We start from the raw sequence: 15,239 nt of genomic DNA on the forward strand, positions 1-15,239 counted from the left end.
TCTTTCATTTCCTCATCACCAGTTGATTATCTATATTCCTATTCACCCTGACCAAATTATTGTGCACATCACTTCACTTTTTGCACACACTCACACGCAACATTTCCATTTACTAGAACCACAACAATATCACTCTGATACCATGTCAGCTTCTCGTATTAACCGGACCACAAGTAAACAACTTTCTTATTCACCTTGGTATCCCAAAGCTGACAACTGAGTGTTGCAGCCCAAGACTCTCAGCAGACATATTCTGATGATTTCATCAGACAAGCTGTGCTCACAGCTCCCAGAGACCGATCTCAAGACCAGCAGGCAGCAATTACCCAAAGGCGTGCTTGTGAGTGGCAAATTTTGTCATATATCTTTGGGATCTGCACTCACCACCAATTCCTGCACAGATGTGCAGAATAAAATCCATGCCTATGAAAAGGGATGGGTCATGGATGATCTTGGAGATATCATTGATACTGATTTCTCTAATTTTCAACACGACAAAGCAGAAACCTTTGGGTTATACTATGGCCGCTCCAAGGACAAAGTGATAGAGTTCGATGTGGGAGAGCGTTACTTGGCCGAAATGAAGACCATGAATGATGAGCACAAGACAAGTGAGTTCATTGCAATATAAGCATAGCCTGAGGCCATTGTGATGAATTCACTCACCCTGATGATGTTAATTCAGGCATTGGGACTGCGATTGCAGAACAGAATATGATGGACGACATGTTTGCATGGCCCCGCATCCGTCAGGCACCCGAGGCGCCCAGTTCTGCTTCACCGCAAGCCCAAGGTACACAGCTTATAACATGCCTTGTGGCTCCAAGCTGACACCTTCTTCAGGTCCAGAGTCCACTGTCTGGGAGCCACGCAAGCATCCTCTTGCACAAGAAGCCATGTCAAAAAATCCAGATCATCAATCTGAGTCTGAGAAAGATGCAATCCGAGAACGACGTCATTGTGAGTGGCATGTCAATTCTCACTTACAAGGTACCTATTGGTCTCGGACTAACTCACTGCTCTCTTGCAGATCTCAATGGTCAGACTGCAGATAATTACGCACTGCAATGCGGAAGTCAGCACGTTGATTATGATTTCTGGCATTTCCGGCAGGACGAAGCACTTTATGCTGCTTTGTGCCTTGAGACCTCCCGAGACACTGAGATAGAGTACCCCATTGGTACTTTATATGAGACTATGTTGCATGGGTTGGTCGCTGGACCTAACACAGGTGAGTCTAATTGCATACTTGAGGAGGCTATGGGAGTCAGGAAATCCAAGACCAAAGTCAGTGCTGATTCAGTGGTGATTTTCCAGATCGCCAAATGGTGACTGAATGCCATGACTCAATGAGAAAGCTATTTGCTGAGCACAGGATTAGGTCATTTGATGAATCGCAGATCTAGATGGTTCACTTTTGTTTACAACACAGCAGGTGGCAACAGGTGCTCAGTGGGTGGTGTGAACTAGCTCGAGTTGAAACCACCAGATGATGTATTGTGGTTTGATGATCTATACATGCTTGAGGGGTCTAACCACAATACACTAACCCGTTGAATGACCTTGTTAAGGCTCTTTGATAGAATTGTAAGCCAAACTTATTGTCAAGAATAACCACTTAGGCAACAGCAAGAACAATGTCACGACCATATACTGATAATTACGAAGACATCACGAACGTGCCACAAAACTCGTCGTAGTTCACATAACCTCGATGTGTTTATATGAATGTGTTTAGATGAGCTTAGAACTATCACATCGTCATACCACAAACCTCAGATCTTTACCAACACAAGTGAGTCCAGAATATGGCCTTTCAGCGATTGGCAATTGGGAACATGAACATAACCAAAAACAAACGAGAATCACGCAGGGATATAGACGTAGGAATAACCGTAGTCAAGAGAACAAATCCCCTGTAATTCTTGATTTCAGTCTTCACCGTAGTATATGGACTTAGCCAACATAACCACGACCTTAGCAGTCAACCGATTAGTCTCGACTTAGCTGTATGTATGATATACCCTTAAGTCCTTAACATATGTGAACTTCATATCTATGTTTCTGTTTTGGGTTGAACTATGGTCATTGGCTGGTTGGTGTGACGCGCCTGACACAAAGCAGTTCAAACCCTGCTTGGTTGTCCATCCAAAGCACTGTCCATTGCCAATGGTCAAACAACCATGTTGACATCTGAAATGGCCTGAAAGCAGCTTTTGCTTGAAAACTAAGTGACCTAGTGAGGTGCTGATCATTGACATCGCTGCAAAGTAAGGTGGAATGTATCCACAGTGGTGTATGATGAGGTCAGGTTGGCAGTTGTTAAGGAGTAAGAAAAAGCTATTGAAACCCAAAATGGTATGAAAAACCAAAGCCAGGTTCTTCCATCATGACTGTATACCTTGCAGGGGCAGACAGATATCTTGTGTGCAAACATCTGCCACTATAACTTCCTTTTAGTGGTGTTCTAGTGGAGGGGTTTGGCATTTGTGGCTGTTGGATACTTGACACCCACCCCACATTGCAGATTGAAAGGTTACAAGTATGCTATGCTTATTGACTGTTTCATGGCTCAGCTTGCCTGTTTTGTCACTGATCTGCCTTATATGACAATTGGATGTGCCCTGGGGGATCATCTACCCTCTACTTTGTGCCATACCTACTATAATGGGAAACATGAAACTGCTGCTCCTTTGATGAACAAATACATGGAACATGTTTTAAACATTGTAGAGCACACTCACTGAGGAACAAAGGTCCTCTCTACTATTACACAAGAGCCCAAGGATAGACTTTATCTATACTGGAAACAACTATCATCCAGTGACCCATATCTCCACTACCCATCAGCAACCCAATTGTTTCCACCTACACAACAAACTCACCACCTCCCAGATTGACTGACTGATCTCACTAGTACATGCTCAACATGCCTATCCCATTTTATCACCCCACTCCTTCACCTTCAGGTATGTTCAGAGGCCAGCCATTCCCATATGCAAAAGCAAATCTGTTCTCCAAGTTCTACATCAACTGGATTGGGGATGTGATGAAAGTAGCATACTCAAGGACCATGGAAGCTGATGGTGAGCAACTGGCCTGATGCATGTTCTATCACCAGCTGATCCAACGGCTGTAGATCTGTATGCCATCACCCCGGATTTGGCTTGCAAAACTGTATGTTCTGGCTCTACAGACTACAGGATTGACCTTCTGACCTCACATAGCTTGGCAATGAACTTGAAGCCAAATTCTTCAGCTCTGTACCGTCCGTTGAAAAGCCTAGCTTGGATGCGCTTAGAGGCAAGTCCCTAAACAACAGGAAGTATCAAATGAGCTTGTTGAAAGCTATGCTTTTCACTGTCTGGCCACAGCTTCTTATCAGCTTCTTTGTCAGAGGATTCAGCCGTGAGTACAAAGTTTATTTTTACTTCTAACATGAAGATGGTACCACAACTGACTTTTCTGGAAACAGAGGGTTTGCGTGTGACAGCACCAATAATCACCAAGATGCTCATCACCCAGCTGACCAGATCACATGCATGGCATCATGCTCACCAAGATGGAGTTTCTACAGACACATTGACCCCACCCAGGTCTGTTGGCTACATGTTTGGACTGGCCTTTGCACTTTGGGTGATGAGTTTCATGAGTTCCAATCTGAGTTGGTTCCCATGGTTCTTCTCTGCCCTTACAGGGAGGGATCTGAGAACAGCTGTGAGCAAAATCATTGACTTTCCTTCTGGAACATAAGACCAATCCATTGTATTTCACACCGCAGGTAATGACAATGATCTCTCGGAAAACTCTGTAAGCTGTTGCCCCTTGATGATTACAGTTGACAATGCTGAGATGGTGTTTTTTTTTTGATAGGCGGCTTTCACAAAAGGCGAGACTCAAGATGACAAATGGAAGGTTGATCACGATGCTGTCTGTCGATTGTGGCTATCTTGTAGGTGTTGTATCGCTTATCAAATCACTGTTACTGCTGATAAAGTCCCCAATACTAGGAATCAGCATGTACAGATGGCCTGCACCTCCCACTGACAATAGTCTTGGTTTTCGTGGGTATGGGCCTACTAATCTCGATCTTGGGCTATTCTGCACTGCTTGGACTTGCAGTGAGTCTGGTCACACAAATCTTATTTGCAAAATGTTCCTTTCAGATTGCTGATATGAGGAACAAGGTCCTGGTCCTTGCTGGTCCGCTGAAAAGTAGGTCACTATTCATTTGCATGCTGAAACATAAATCCGACTTGGTTGTGGGACTCATCTTTGCTTTTTATACAGTCTGGATGTACAAGCAAGTTGCCCAATTACGTCAAGACCAAACAAGACTCATTGATGTCAGAGTGCGGCTATTGTCTGAGACACTCAACAATATCAGAGCCATCAAGTTGTATGCTTATGAGAGATGGTTTGGCATGCGGACCTCTGAGATGAGGAAGCAAGAATTGTCCAAATTGAGCCATAACAACTTGCTGAGATCTGGTCTAAGTGCTTCAATGTCTTTCATCCCTACACTGGCAGCAATATGTAAGCAGAATATCCTTATGATCTGCTCAACCAAACACATGGACATGATTGGGCTGACATTGGAAGTGGACAGTGACTTTTGTGACATATAGCTTGACAGGACACAAACTTGATGCAGCTATTGTCTTTTCAAGCTTACAGTACTTCAATATCCTCAGATATCCAATCTCACAACTGCCAGAGGTCATCAACATCCTTATGGATGCCCATGTTGCAACAAGTAAGTGTGTGATATGGAAGCAAATGATTGTGTTGACATCACTTTGCAGAGCGTATTGAGGAGCTGCTAAAGGTTGGTACCTACATTCCTCATAAGGAAACTTGCTTGCTGATGAAAACATGCTTGTTCAGGCTGAAGAGATGGATACAGAACTGATCATTCAGCCAGAATCACCATATGGTATTCAAGTGAAGGGTGACTTCCAGCATGAGGGGAATGCTCAGACAGAGCTTCCTATGAAAGCAGATAAAAAGCTGGGAAATAGTGAGACCAAGGAAACCAACTACCTGCAACAGCCATTCACACTGAAAGGCATTGATCTGAAGATCTCTAAGGGTGGGCACAGCTGTGAACTGTTCAGTACACAGCTAGTTCTGACAAGTATAAACAATACTTTATACTAGGTGCTTTGATTTGCATCGTGGGCAGAGTTGGCACTGGCAAGACATCTCTGCTTCTGGGAATGATCAATGAGATGAAGCAAACGACAGGTCGGGTGGTGTTTGGTGGAACAGTCAGCTATGGTAAGTGCAACAACCTTTGCCAGCCAATGACATGGTGTGCTGATACCACTTGGTTGGCGGCAAAAGTTCCGCAGAAAGCTTGGGTTCAATCTGGTTCTGTTAGAGATAACATTACTTTCTCAGCTGATTCCAGGGATGTTGATGAAGAGAAAGTTGAGCACATCATTGATGCTTGTGCATTAAGATCAGACATTGACATGTGGCCAAATGGGAGCCAGTGAGTGAGAACAAGCTGCATCATGAGAAAGATCACTAATGTGAGTGTGGTGTATAGAACTAAAATTGGTGAAAGAGGAATCACCTTGTCAGGTGGTCAAGGACAGAGGATTTGCATTGCAAGAGCAGCATACCAAGATAGTGATATTGTTCTCCTTGATGATCCTCTGTCTGCAGTGGATGCCAATGTTGGTAATCACTTACTGGAACATTGCATCCTCAATGGACCGATGGCTACAAGTACAAGGATATTGGTCACTCATCAATTGGATGTTCTGCCCAAAGCAGACTCGGTGGTTGTCATGGATAGAAATGAGAATGGAGTTGGGCGCATTGTGCAGCAGGGACCCTATCAGGTAGGAGCTTGCCGTATTCTGTTGACTTGAGTCAAAGATCCTAATATTGCCTGAAACAAGGACCTATTGCATGTTGATGGGATATTGAAGAATTTGATCAGTAACTATGTTTCAACATCCAAAGTTATTGCATCAGAAGATCCATCTATGTCCAAGATCACAGATCACCATCAATTCGACCCACAAGAAGAACAAACTATAGATACCACAAAGAAGAAGGGTACTACAACTGAACCAGCTGCCAAATTGTTTTTGGACAAGGAGAAGGCTCAAGGGGCAGTTACTTTGTCCACATATGTCAAGTACGCACAATCAATGGGCTCTTGGACACTTCCCTTAACATGTGCATACCTTCTTATCATGTCACAAAGTGCATCTGTGCTTAACAACCTGTTCTTGGGTTATTGGTCAGAAGACAAGTTCAAAGGGGTCTCACAAGGGGGATATATGGGAATATATGCAGGTAGGTGACCAAGTCCAGATGTTCCTAACTGTCATCCATGGGACTGTCAGCTGAAATTTACTACTACAGGTCTAGGAGGTGCAATGGCACTGTTTACAGTATGTTTTCATTTTGAGACTGCACTTGAGCTTTGAGCTAATCACAGTATGTAATGCAAATAGTGGGCTTCAACATATGCTGTCTTCCTTGCAGGTATGAGAGCATCTTTCACTATGTTCAACAAAGCTTGGACAAGTGTCATGAGAAGTGGGCTATCATGGCATGACCGCACACCTGTGAGTGCATGTCTATCCATCAGGCACAGAGACTAACACTGATCTCAAAATCTGTTAATCAGACTGGGCGCATCATCAGCCGCTTGTCAAAAGGTTGGTGCAGACTCCACTGGGGAATGCAGAGTCAGAAAGGACTAACCCTATATAGATGTTGAAGTCTCGGATGACAGACTGGCCTCTGTATGGTATTTGCTTTTGAGGTGAGTGTCAACAGGAACACAATGACCATGGCATGCTGAATATAGGAAATAGTGGCTACCTAAGTGTTGTTGGCGCTATTGCATTGATCTTGTATACCTACCCCTGGGTTGCCTTGATGATGCTCCCAGTCTTGCTTTACAATGTGAGATCCAATCAGTCATCCATTTTGTCTCTGTCTAAACTGTCAGATCTTGAGATCAGCTGTACTGAATAAAGAGCTGACCAGAAGAATAACCTGCAGTATCTGTCCACATGCTACTACCGCCAAACATCGAGAGATCTAAGACGTCTGAGTTCAGTCCTGAGGAGTGATGTGTATACACACTTTGGAGAACAGGTATGTCGGATTCATCCCATTATGAGACCATGTGAAGTTGATAATGTGACTATGAACACAGCTTGCAGGTTTACCTGTCATCAGAGCCTTTGGTCAACAGCACAATTTTAAGAGAAGGTTTGAACATGTTGTGGACATTGAAAATGTAGGTCATACCTTTAATGGGTGATCTCTTGTACTATTGAGTAGCTGTACTGACCATTAATACAGGTGGCTTTCTTGTGTGGTGTAAGTGCTTGAGAGGAACAGTATCAGCTATGATGAGATGCTGACCTTGCTGTTCTTTTGTCACCTTTTTCTTTGCATATAGAGCTTTTTGCAGTCCAAGTGAGGCTTGCAATGCTAATCTTGAATTTGTGCTGACTGGCATCTGTCCATGCAGATGGCTTGGTGTCAGGCTCTCCTTCTCCAGCTATCTTCTTGTCTTGGTAAGTCAAAAACTTTATTTCTTTCCTAGAGGATGAAATACATCTGACATCAACCATTGTGATCAGTTTGTAGCAATCTTTGGTATTTTGGAGCGTAACAATGTCACACCAGCAAAGTTTGGTGTTGTATTGACTTATGTCATTAGCTCAATTGCAAGTGAGTCATCTGTCCAATGTTAGTGGATTGACAACATGAGGAACAGTCTGTTGACTCCTCTCCTGCTACATAGCACTCACCAATTTGGTCAGCTATGCAACAGAAGCTGAGCAACAGATGGTGAGTTTGCAACCCTGGTAATTGTTGGTATGATTCACCTATGGCTCCCACATGTACAGAACACAGTTGAGCGTATCCAGTATTACATGGACCTTGAATCAGAAGCTGCCCCCTCATTGCCTTCAAACCCAACACATAGCCAACCATGGCCAACCCAAGGTCACATCAAATTCCAAGATGTTCAATTGAAATATCGACCAGAGCTTCCCCTTGTCTTGAAAGGTGTTAGCTTCACCATCAATCCGGGTGAAAAGGTTGGTATCATTGGGAGGACTGGAGCTGGGAAAAGTAGTATCGCCCAAGCAATGTTTAGAACTGTTGAGATTTGTGGTGGAAGATTGAGGTGGATGGAGTGGATCTAGGGACTTTGGGACTAGATTGTGTAAGTGTGCAACTCCTCTCTTTTCTGCAAAGGACTGAACTGAATTTGTCGTTTGATGTGTTTCTCATTAGTTGCGAGAAAGATTGTCAATCATACCTCAAGATGCTTTCCTATTTGGTGGCACAGTCAGGTAAATCTCCCATATATATTGATCCCTTTGAGACTCGTTGGCTAATGCTGTCACTCAGAGAGAACATTGATCCAACCGGCTCACACAGTGATGCAGAACTCAACAGTGCTCTTAATCTGATTCATCATAGTCCTAGTGTTTCAACATCTGTGAAGGAAAAATTTCATTTGGATGCAGTGGTGGCGAGTGAAGGTGCAAATCTCAGTGCAGGTGAACAACAGTTGTGTGAGTACAGTAGAAGAAGGGTCTGCTATTCGTCATTTCGCTATGAGAAGTGTTGACGGCCCGATGGATTTGTAGTGGCACTGGTCAGAGCTCTGGTTAGAGGTAGCAAAGTTCTCCTTTTGGATGAAGCGACTTCTTCTGTCGATCCAGAGACGGACGCATTGATCCAGCAAATCATCCAAACAGAGCTCTCCGACATCACAGTGAGTGTCCCCACCTCTATCGACGCCCTCAAAGCCTGTATGGGCAGTCCGAATAACAGAAAAGAGCTGATCACGGCCGGTTTGCTGCTTGTCTCGCTCGCAGTTGCTCTCGATCGCCCATAGGTTACAAACCGTGGCATATTACGATCGGATCTTAGTGATGGAAGCCGGTCAGATCGTCGAGGTATGTCTCTCTCTGCATGAGTGGATCGACCTCCATGATCATCAGGATTCATACTGATAGTGCGGTTAAAGTTTGATTGACAACCCAGCTTCAACGTTCAGAGCGCTTTGCGATGCCAAGGTGAGATCGAAGATCATTCAATTGGTAAGGTATTCTACTGATCGTGCACTTTTACTCAGAAGATCGCCAGGCAGGAACTCGCTACGATCCGACACGATGCAGCAGCAGCAGCTGTAACGCGAGAGGAATTGCCCGTAGGCTTTATGGGTGTAGACATCGGGACTGATGTGTGGGATGTACACATGTAATTTATTGCATAATGCCTATTGGCGTACTATCTACAATGCTATTCTGAATCGGCAGAATTGCCACATGAAACTGACCCACACCCAGGCGACATGGTCGACAGGTTACCACGCATATCACTGTCTCAATAACGGGATCACTTTTGGTTCCACCATCCTCTACGCTGTCCTGGTTGGACCGCTGTTTCACTACTCATCTCGACATCTTCGCCTTCCCCTTCGCCAGCGGTGCTACTACCTTCCGCTTCGCTCTCCTCGGAATCAGTGTCGATCGCTCCAAAATCGAATAGCCATATTTTACCGTGATCCTGCTGAAGCAGATGATTGGCAGTTAGCGCGACACTCGAAAAGCTAAATATTGACATAGACCTACCTGCTGCACTGCTATTCGTTGCCCCTCGAAGATGAATGTCTTTGCTCTGCCTTTCTGACCAAGCGAGAACTCTCCTGATATCTTCACGCTTCCAAGTTGGTCTGCGGTGGGAGCGATGACAATCTTCTCGTAATTCGAAGGTTGTCGTCTCTGCATTATTTTGGTCAACTTTCTTCGGCTGGATGTACTCCCACGGATCACTCACATTCTTCCCTGCTTTCTGCTCAGACTGGGCAACAGTCTTCGGTGCAACACCACCTTTTCCCCCGCCCAGCGTGACCGATTGCCCGTCGTTGAGGTGCTCCCATCTCAGTTTACGTTGATTGTAATCGAACATGGTCAACTTGAGATTTCCGTTATGCTGTAGTTCCAAAAGATCGTAGTCGAGCAAGCGGAGACCATGTTGAGCTTCGTAGAACCCCTGGAACCAACTTCGCGACTTCTTCGGCTCCACCCATACCATCGATTTGTGCTTCCATTCGTCGAACGACAAACGATCGATAGTCTGGAATGGGTCGTCCTCCAACTCCCAGACTCGATGATCTCCGGCCAAATTTGAACGGTGCGGACGACCGTTTGAACGCCGTTTTCGTTCGCGAAGCGCTCGAAGTTGGTCGATAGAGTCGGTCAGAAGGACGACAACGAGTCTCATTTCTTGAGAGTCATCGATGACGAATTCACTAGACGTTACGAGCAGGCGATAAGGCCCCTCGCGTTGAATGTATGGCTCCTCATCGGAGAAGGTGATTGTACTCGTTTCTGAAGGAAGTCGAACCAGTTGCCGGACCAATTGTGGCAGCTTATCGCGATTGAATGGCAGTTCCAGCAAAAGAGGTACGGGAGAGTCTTGTTTCCTGATGTCCTCTATGTCAAAGACAGCAAGGGATGAATCTCTGTAGCTGGGGTTTCGATCAGTATTCTGTCTGTTCGTCGAATACAGCACCTCCCACAAGTGACTTGACCAGCTTAGCAACTCACATGATCGAGTCATCACCATGGGGCAGGTCCAACCCAATGACCGTTTTCGAATCCACCCACACCATTCCAAGATTGCTTTCCCAGAAGAACGAGGGATGCGTGAGACGAGCAGGTGGAAGACGCTATCGGATAGAGTTTGCAAGAGATTGACGTCGAGGAAAACAATGCGTGAGAGGAGGGTAAGAGCGAGAGTTAGCACACCCATGATTGTCAGAATCGCGTGAAACACTCACGCCAACATAGGTACCATCTCGCCAATCGTAGATTCGCACAATCCCGTCACACCACATCATAACCTTTCTATTTGGTGCTAAGCTGATGTTATGCGGTTCACCTCGCTGCCAGTCCTTTTCCCGGATCCTCAGGTAGCCTACTTCTCGTGGCATTGCCTCCTCGGTTTCGTTGAAGAGGTGCACGAATCTCAAGTGGACGTTCGTCTTGGTCCTGTCGAGTCCGTATTCTTCCTCTTGCACGACAACAACGTCCTGTTGAATATCCAGCTCGAACAGGTCCGTAAAAGGCACAAAGTCGACCGTCACCCGTTTCGGTTTCCCGTCGGTCCAAACTGTACAGAGTATATGACGACCTGATTTGGTCGTAGTGTCCGAGTCTTCTCCCGGTTGAGTGACAATGCATTTCCCGGATATCGAGTGGAGTAGCTGATCTTTCGGAATGTCGAACGATGTGACTCTCGGTGTGAGTTGGTCCAAATTCGTCTCTCGGGTAACGAGTCGATGCAGAGCTATGTCGGGAGGGAATTGACGCTCTCGATTTCGATCGTCCAATGAACTGATATCGGTTCGGGCGTCATCCTTATGAGTAGTTTGATACAGATGATGTCGAAGGATAACTTGGAGTCGAAGGGAATCGACGATGATCTCGTTGAACAGTCGACAGACTGAAGCGCATGCAATCAGATCGGGAGGAGCCAGTTCCGAGAGGATGTCGATGATGAGGGTAGCATCCAGACAAAGGATTGAGGACGGATTATTGGGAGATGAAGTCGACATATTGGGTCGGAGGGTCCGCTGAGCCTCAAATAGCTATTGATAAGGTCAGCATGAGCAGGGCTTGACACACGACGCTGTCCCTCCTCGCAAAGATTTGTGGTGCAGGCGAGGGGGTTGCAGCTATCTGAGTAGAGTGACGGTACCAATTGCCGAAACGAGATACAGCTTTATGTGCGTGGAGACCGTTTCCAAAACGGTGATCCAACCGATAGTATGAGGAATGAATCTCGATTGGGACGATGGTGGAGGTGCTCGACACTCACCGATGATGGGTAATGGATTGATAGAGCAAAGAAGCAGAATCTGGGGTCAGATCGAAGCGTTGACAAGGATGTAGAGGGTAGGAGGTAGGGGTTTGAAGATTGGTTGATCGATAAGAAGAGGTTTATCTAATTACGAGTGACAATAAAGGCAACAGAGAAAGTTGTAATGAGATGCATTCCAATACCCGTTATGATAACAAAGGGACTGGCTTCCACCCTCGGCAAAAACGTGTTGCCGTGTGTGTGTATCGTGTGTGCATGGTGTGTACGAGTCGTGTGAGTACTGCATGTATGGCGCTTTTGATTTCACTCAAAGGAAGAGACCCAATAGTGGGGAGGGTCCTAACAGGAGAGGTACAGAACATTATACTGCTCGTCTCAGAGTGACGGCAGAGTACGTACGTGTCGATCTCCAGACATGGTGTACGAGGAGGGGGAGCACTGTCAGAGTGAGAGTTGTCGTAAAGTAAGCTTCCCTTGATTTGAATTTACGAACGATTCCAGCAAAGGTTGTCATTGCTTACATGGCCCTGACTGAGCGCGAATGAAATCGAATGGTAAGATCGAGTTTCAACGCGTCATCGATACTGTAACAAATAATTTGATTCCAGTCCTTCAAAAGAAAGTAGAAACGGTCGTACTTGTACTGCGTATGGCCTTCTGATGCATCCATAGTCGTAAGCATACACTAGCTGACAGCTGACCAGTCGGATGATACTGAAAGTCAGAGCAGTAACGCACGATTACTCTCCTTGCACTAAACAAGCAGCGCGTAATTCGGTACCAAAACTCACGATGACTCATCACGACCACATGTTACTCTCTGGTCTTGTGCCGACCCCGCCGCTGGCGAGCAAACACAACGCATTCACAGTATATGTCCGGTATTGCAAGCTCGGAGCTTTCAATGTACCTCACCTTGACAAGCTTCTCTATGATCCAGATCTGGCGTGATTGTGGACAGGACAACGGGTGCAAAATTACATAGCGACGACGCACGGGAGCAGGCTTGAACGAAGTAGTAAGTTTGCATCCAACCAAACTCTTACTTCAGTAGCCGTCCTGTGGTGGTTGTTAACGTTCATGGACCACCGTCAGACAAAAAAGTCTTCAAATCCTGCACTGAAGTCCGCAATCCAGGTCTTCGACGGCGTCGGCTTCGAACACTACGTTTCAGCTACGGGTTCAAGGCATACAACATAACATGAGACGACGAATGAAACTCACGCGATGCAATATGAACTCTTTCCCATCGAAGCGACATTCATACACAAATAGCGGCTCTAACGCGAATTCTCCAGTGATCGTCTTGACACCGACGACATCGTGGTCGGGCCATCTCACGTCCATTTGGTATCTATCGGGCTGGGCATGTCCCTACATCGCTCGCGGACAAGTCAGCTCCAATGCCTCCACGAATGAGGCATTCGAGATGCGTACAGAATCCTGCCCTTGTGAGACCGCGTCACGCACTGTTCCCAGACCTGCCAACAATCCAGGTCGACAGTGGTCTCTCTTCAAAACTCTTTGCTCGAAATCTCGTAGAGTCAACCTCAACTTTCCTTGCTGTGCTAGTAAGTCGTGATCAAAGCTGAGAAGTCGTCGACCGTGTTGGGCCTCTCGACATCCTGGATTGAGGGGATGCGCATGGTCCTCAATCCACAAATAAGCTTTGTCTTTCCAAGCGACAAAAGGGATTTTCTCGATATTCGGGAATGGTGTCGACTCGTTCGCCCATGTTCTTTGTCGTCCGCTACTACTGATTGGCTGGTTGAGATCTGCGAGAGATAGGAGTTGTGCGATTTCGATTGCGATCACGATATTGTTACGGTCCCCATCACTGCCTAGAGAGAAGGTGAGTGAAAGGACGAGGAAGTCGGGATTATCGGCTTGATGTATGAAAGGGAAGTCAAGGCCTTGTATGAAGTCGATGACGGGGTCTGCTGGTAGATTGAGCAGCGATCGTACGACAGAGGGAAGCGTCTGGGTCGAAAAAGGAAGTTCTAACAGTGCCACTGGATCAGTGTAAGGATCGAAGTGATTCGATCGATTGAGATCGAAGATAGCAAGGGTAGCACCGCTGAGGATCATGTGTTTCAGGATGAGCAAGATAGATGGATGATGCTTTTGTCGAACTCACTTGGGACGGCGATCATCGCCTGGGATCATTTCGTTCCGCAGACCTAACATCAGATCATACCTCGTCATTACTTCTCCATCCCCCCAAGTACCCAGTCCTCGAGGAGGTAAGCGCTGCAAGTACATACACCCATGAGCGACCAAATCCTAGCACGTTCATTGATCTAGTACTCACAGCTAAACAGGTCCCATCCGTCCACCTATAGATAAGATGAACTCCATTCGCCCAGACGATGAACCTCTGACCGGACAAGAATCGGACGTTCGGTTCTTCGTCTATATCCCAATCCTCTTCATCTCCCAAATCAATCGCGAAATCAAGATACGCGACGGCGTCTTCCCCCTCATTGAAGAGATGAAAAACATGTATCGATTCTTCCCAATCTACAACGACCACAACATCCTCTTCTACGTTGACAGTGATGCTGAATTCTCGAGGCTCGAAAGGTATCTTGATCTCCTTTACCGTTCCATCCCTTCGATCGCGAATGACACATAAAGTATACATTTCTGGAGGAGTGCCTTGTCCTTGATCAGGAAGGTTGGAAGGGTGCGTAATTATGTAGTCTTCGGAGATGACACAAATTTCATGATGTTCCGGTAGCGCAGGTTCCAATATCGATATTTTCGGACGAAGACGTTCGATATTCATCTCATATTTGACAAGTCGTCGAAGACGTTCGTTCACTCCGAGCGTAAAGTCGGAGCTGATACGCTCCTCGTCAATTGGGGAGACTCGATAGAGATGTCGAGTCAGCTCAAGTTGGAGGTGTGGTGAATCGATGATGATTTGACGAAATTGCTTGGAAACTAACGAACATGCCAAGATGTCTCGAATGGAAAGGTTTCGAAAGATCAGCTCGAGTAATTCGGTATCGAGCTGTTTCATTGTTGAGATGTATACTCCTGCTGGTACTGCAAAGTCAGTTGCGTGACGATCACGGTCAGGAAGGCCAAGCAATCAAACATGTGCAAGAGACATTGTTCGACCTATGCATCGCTATAAATTCGTCTGGCTAGTTGTCAAGAAAGCGCGCCGGTTGACGTGGATTGACGTGTGTTGATCAGAGCTACGCCACCAACGACCTCCCCTGAGAATGTAACGGATTCCTGAAACGTCCCTCGTCGGCTGTCCACAACGCTCGGCCCGCGCGGTCTTGACAATCGTTCGATGCTGTACTCAAATGATGCAATATGCATGGGTAAACAACGAT

At 46.1% G+C, this 15,239-nt stretch overlaps 3 protein-coding genes across 3 annotated transcripts; 1 reads left to right on the forward strand and 2 right to left on the reverse strand.

Annotated features, from left to right (window-relative positions):
- Positions 1-2,929: 2,929 nt before the first annotated feature.
- On the forward strand, positions 2,930-9,265 carry CI109_101509 (uncharacterized protein; the record flags this gene model as incomplete). Its single annotated transcript, XM_065966986.1, has 35 exons — positions 2,930-3,086; positions 3,140-3,177; positions 3,228-3,408; positions 3,476-3,717; positions 3,782-3,810; positions 3,874-3,952; positions 4,011-4,121; positions 4,188-4,215; positions 4,291-4,536; positions 4,610-4,756; positions 4,806-4,828; positions 4,888-5,092; positions 5,161-5,280; positions 5,347-5,497; positions 5,555-5,852; positions 5,913-6,315; positions 6,385-6,413; positions 6,477-6,590; positions 6,653-6,683; positions 6,739-6,790; positions 6,843-6,933; positions 7,033-7,128; positions 7,190-7,273; positions 7,339-7,356; positions 7,439-7,455; positions 7,511-7,556; positions 7,623-7,713; positions 7,787-7,833; positions 7,893-8,087; positions 8,171-8,215; positions 8,287-8,345; positions 8,404-8,570; positions 8,646-8,773; positions 8,877-8,957; positions 9,137-9,265. The coding sequence occupies 35 exons, from the start codon at positions 2,930-2,932 to the stop codon at positions 9,263-9,265; spliced, it is 3,978 nt and encodes a 1,325-aa protein (XP_065823058.1).
- Positions 9,266-9,399: 134 nt separating this feature from the next.
- CI109_101510 (uncharacterized protein) lies at positions 9,400-12,306 on the reverse strand (the record flags this gene model as incomplete). Its single annotated transcript, XM_032002545.2, has 7 exons — positions 9,400-9,573; positions 9,636-9,785; positions 9,841-10,528; positions 10,614-10,735; positions 10,847-11,656; positions 11,887-12,012; positions 12,289-12,306. 7 exons carry the CDS (start codon positions 12,304-12,306, stop codon positions 9,400-9,402), a joined length of 2,088 nt encoding a protein of 695 aa, XP_031863482.2.
- Positions 12,307-12,980: 674 nt separating this feature from the next.
- Positions 12,981-14,914, reverse strand: CI109_101511 (uncharacterized protein; the record flags this gene model as incomplete). The annotated part of the gene is made up of 5 exons (XM_032002544.1): positions 12,981-13,043; positions 13,114-13,263; positions 13,327-13,966; positions 14,027-14,139; positions 14,201-14,914. The coding sequence occupies 5 exons, from the start codon at positions 14,912-14,914 to the stop codon at positions 12,981-12,983; spliced, it is 1,680 nt and encodes a 559-aa protein (XP_031863481.1).
- Between the last annotated feature and the right edge of the window lie 325 nt (positions 14,915-15,239).

Source organism: Kwoniella shandongensis, chromosome 3 (assembly GCF_008629635.2).
Source record: "Kwoniella shandongensis chromosome 3, complete sequence".
In the NCBI taxonomy this organism is placed as follows: Eukaryota; Fungi; Basidiomycota; class Tremellomycetes; order Tremellales; family Cryptococcaceae; genus Kwoniella; species Kwoniella shandongensis.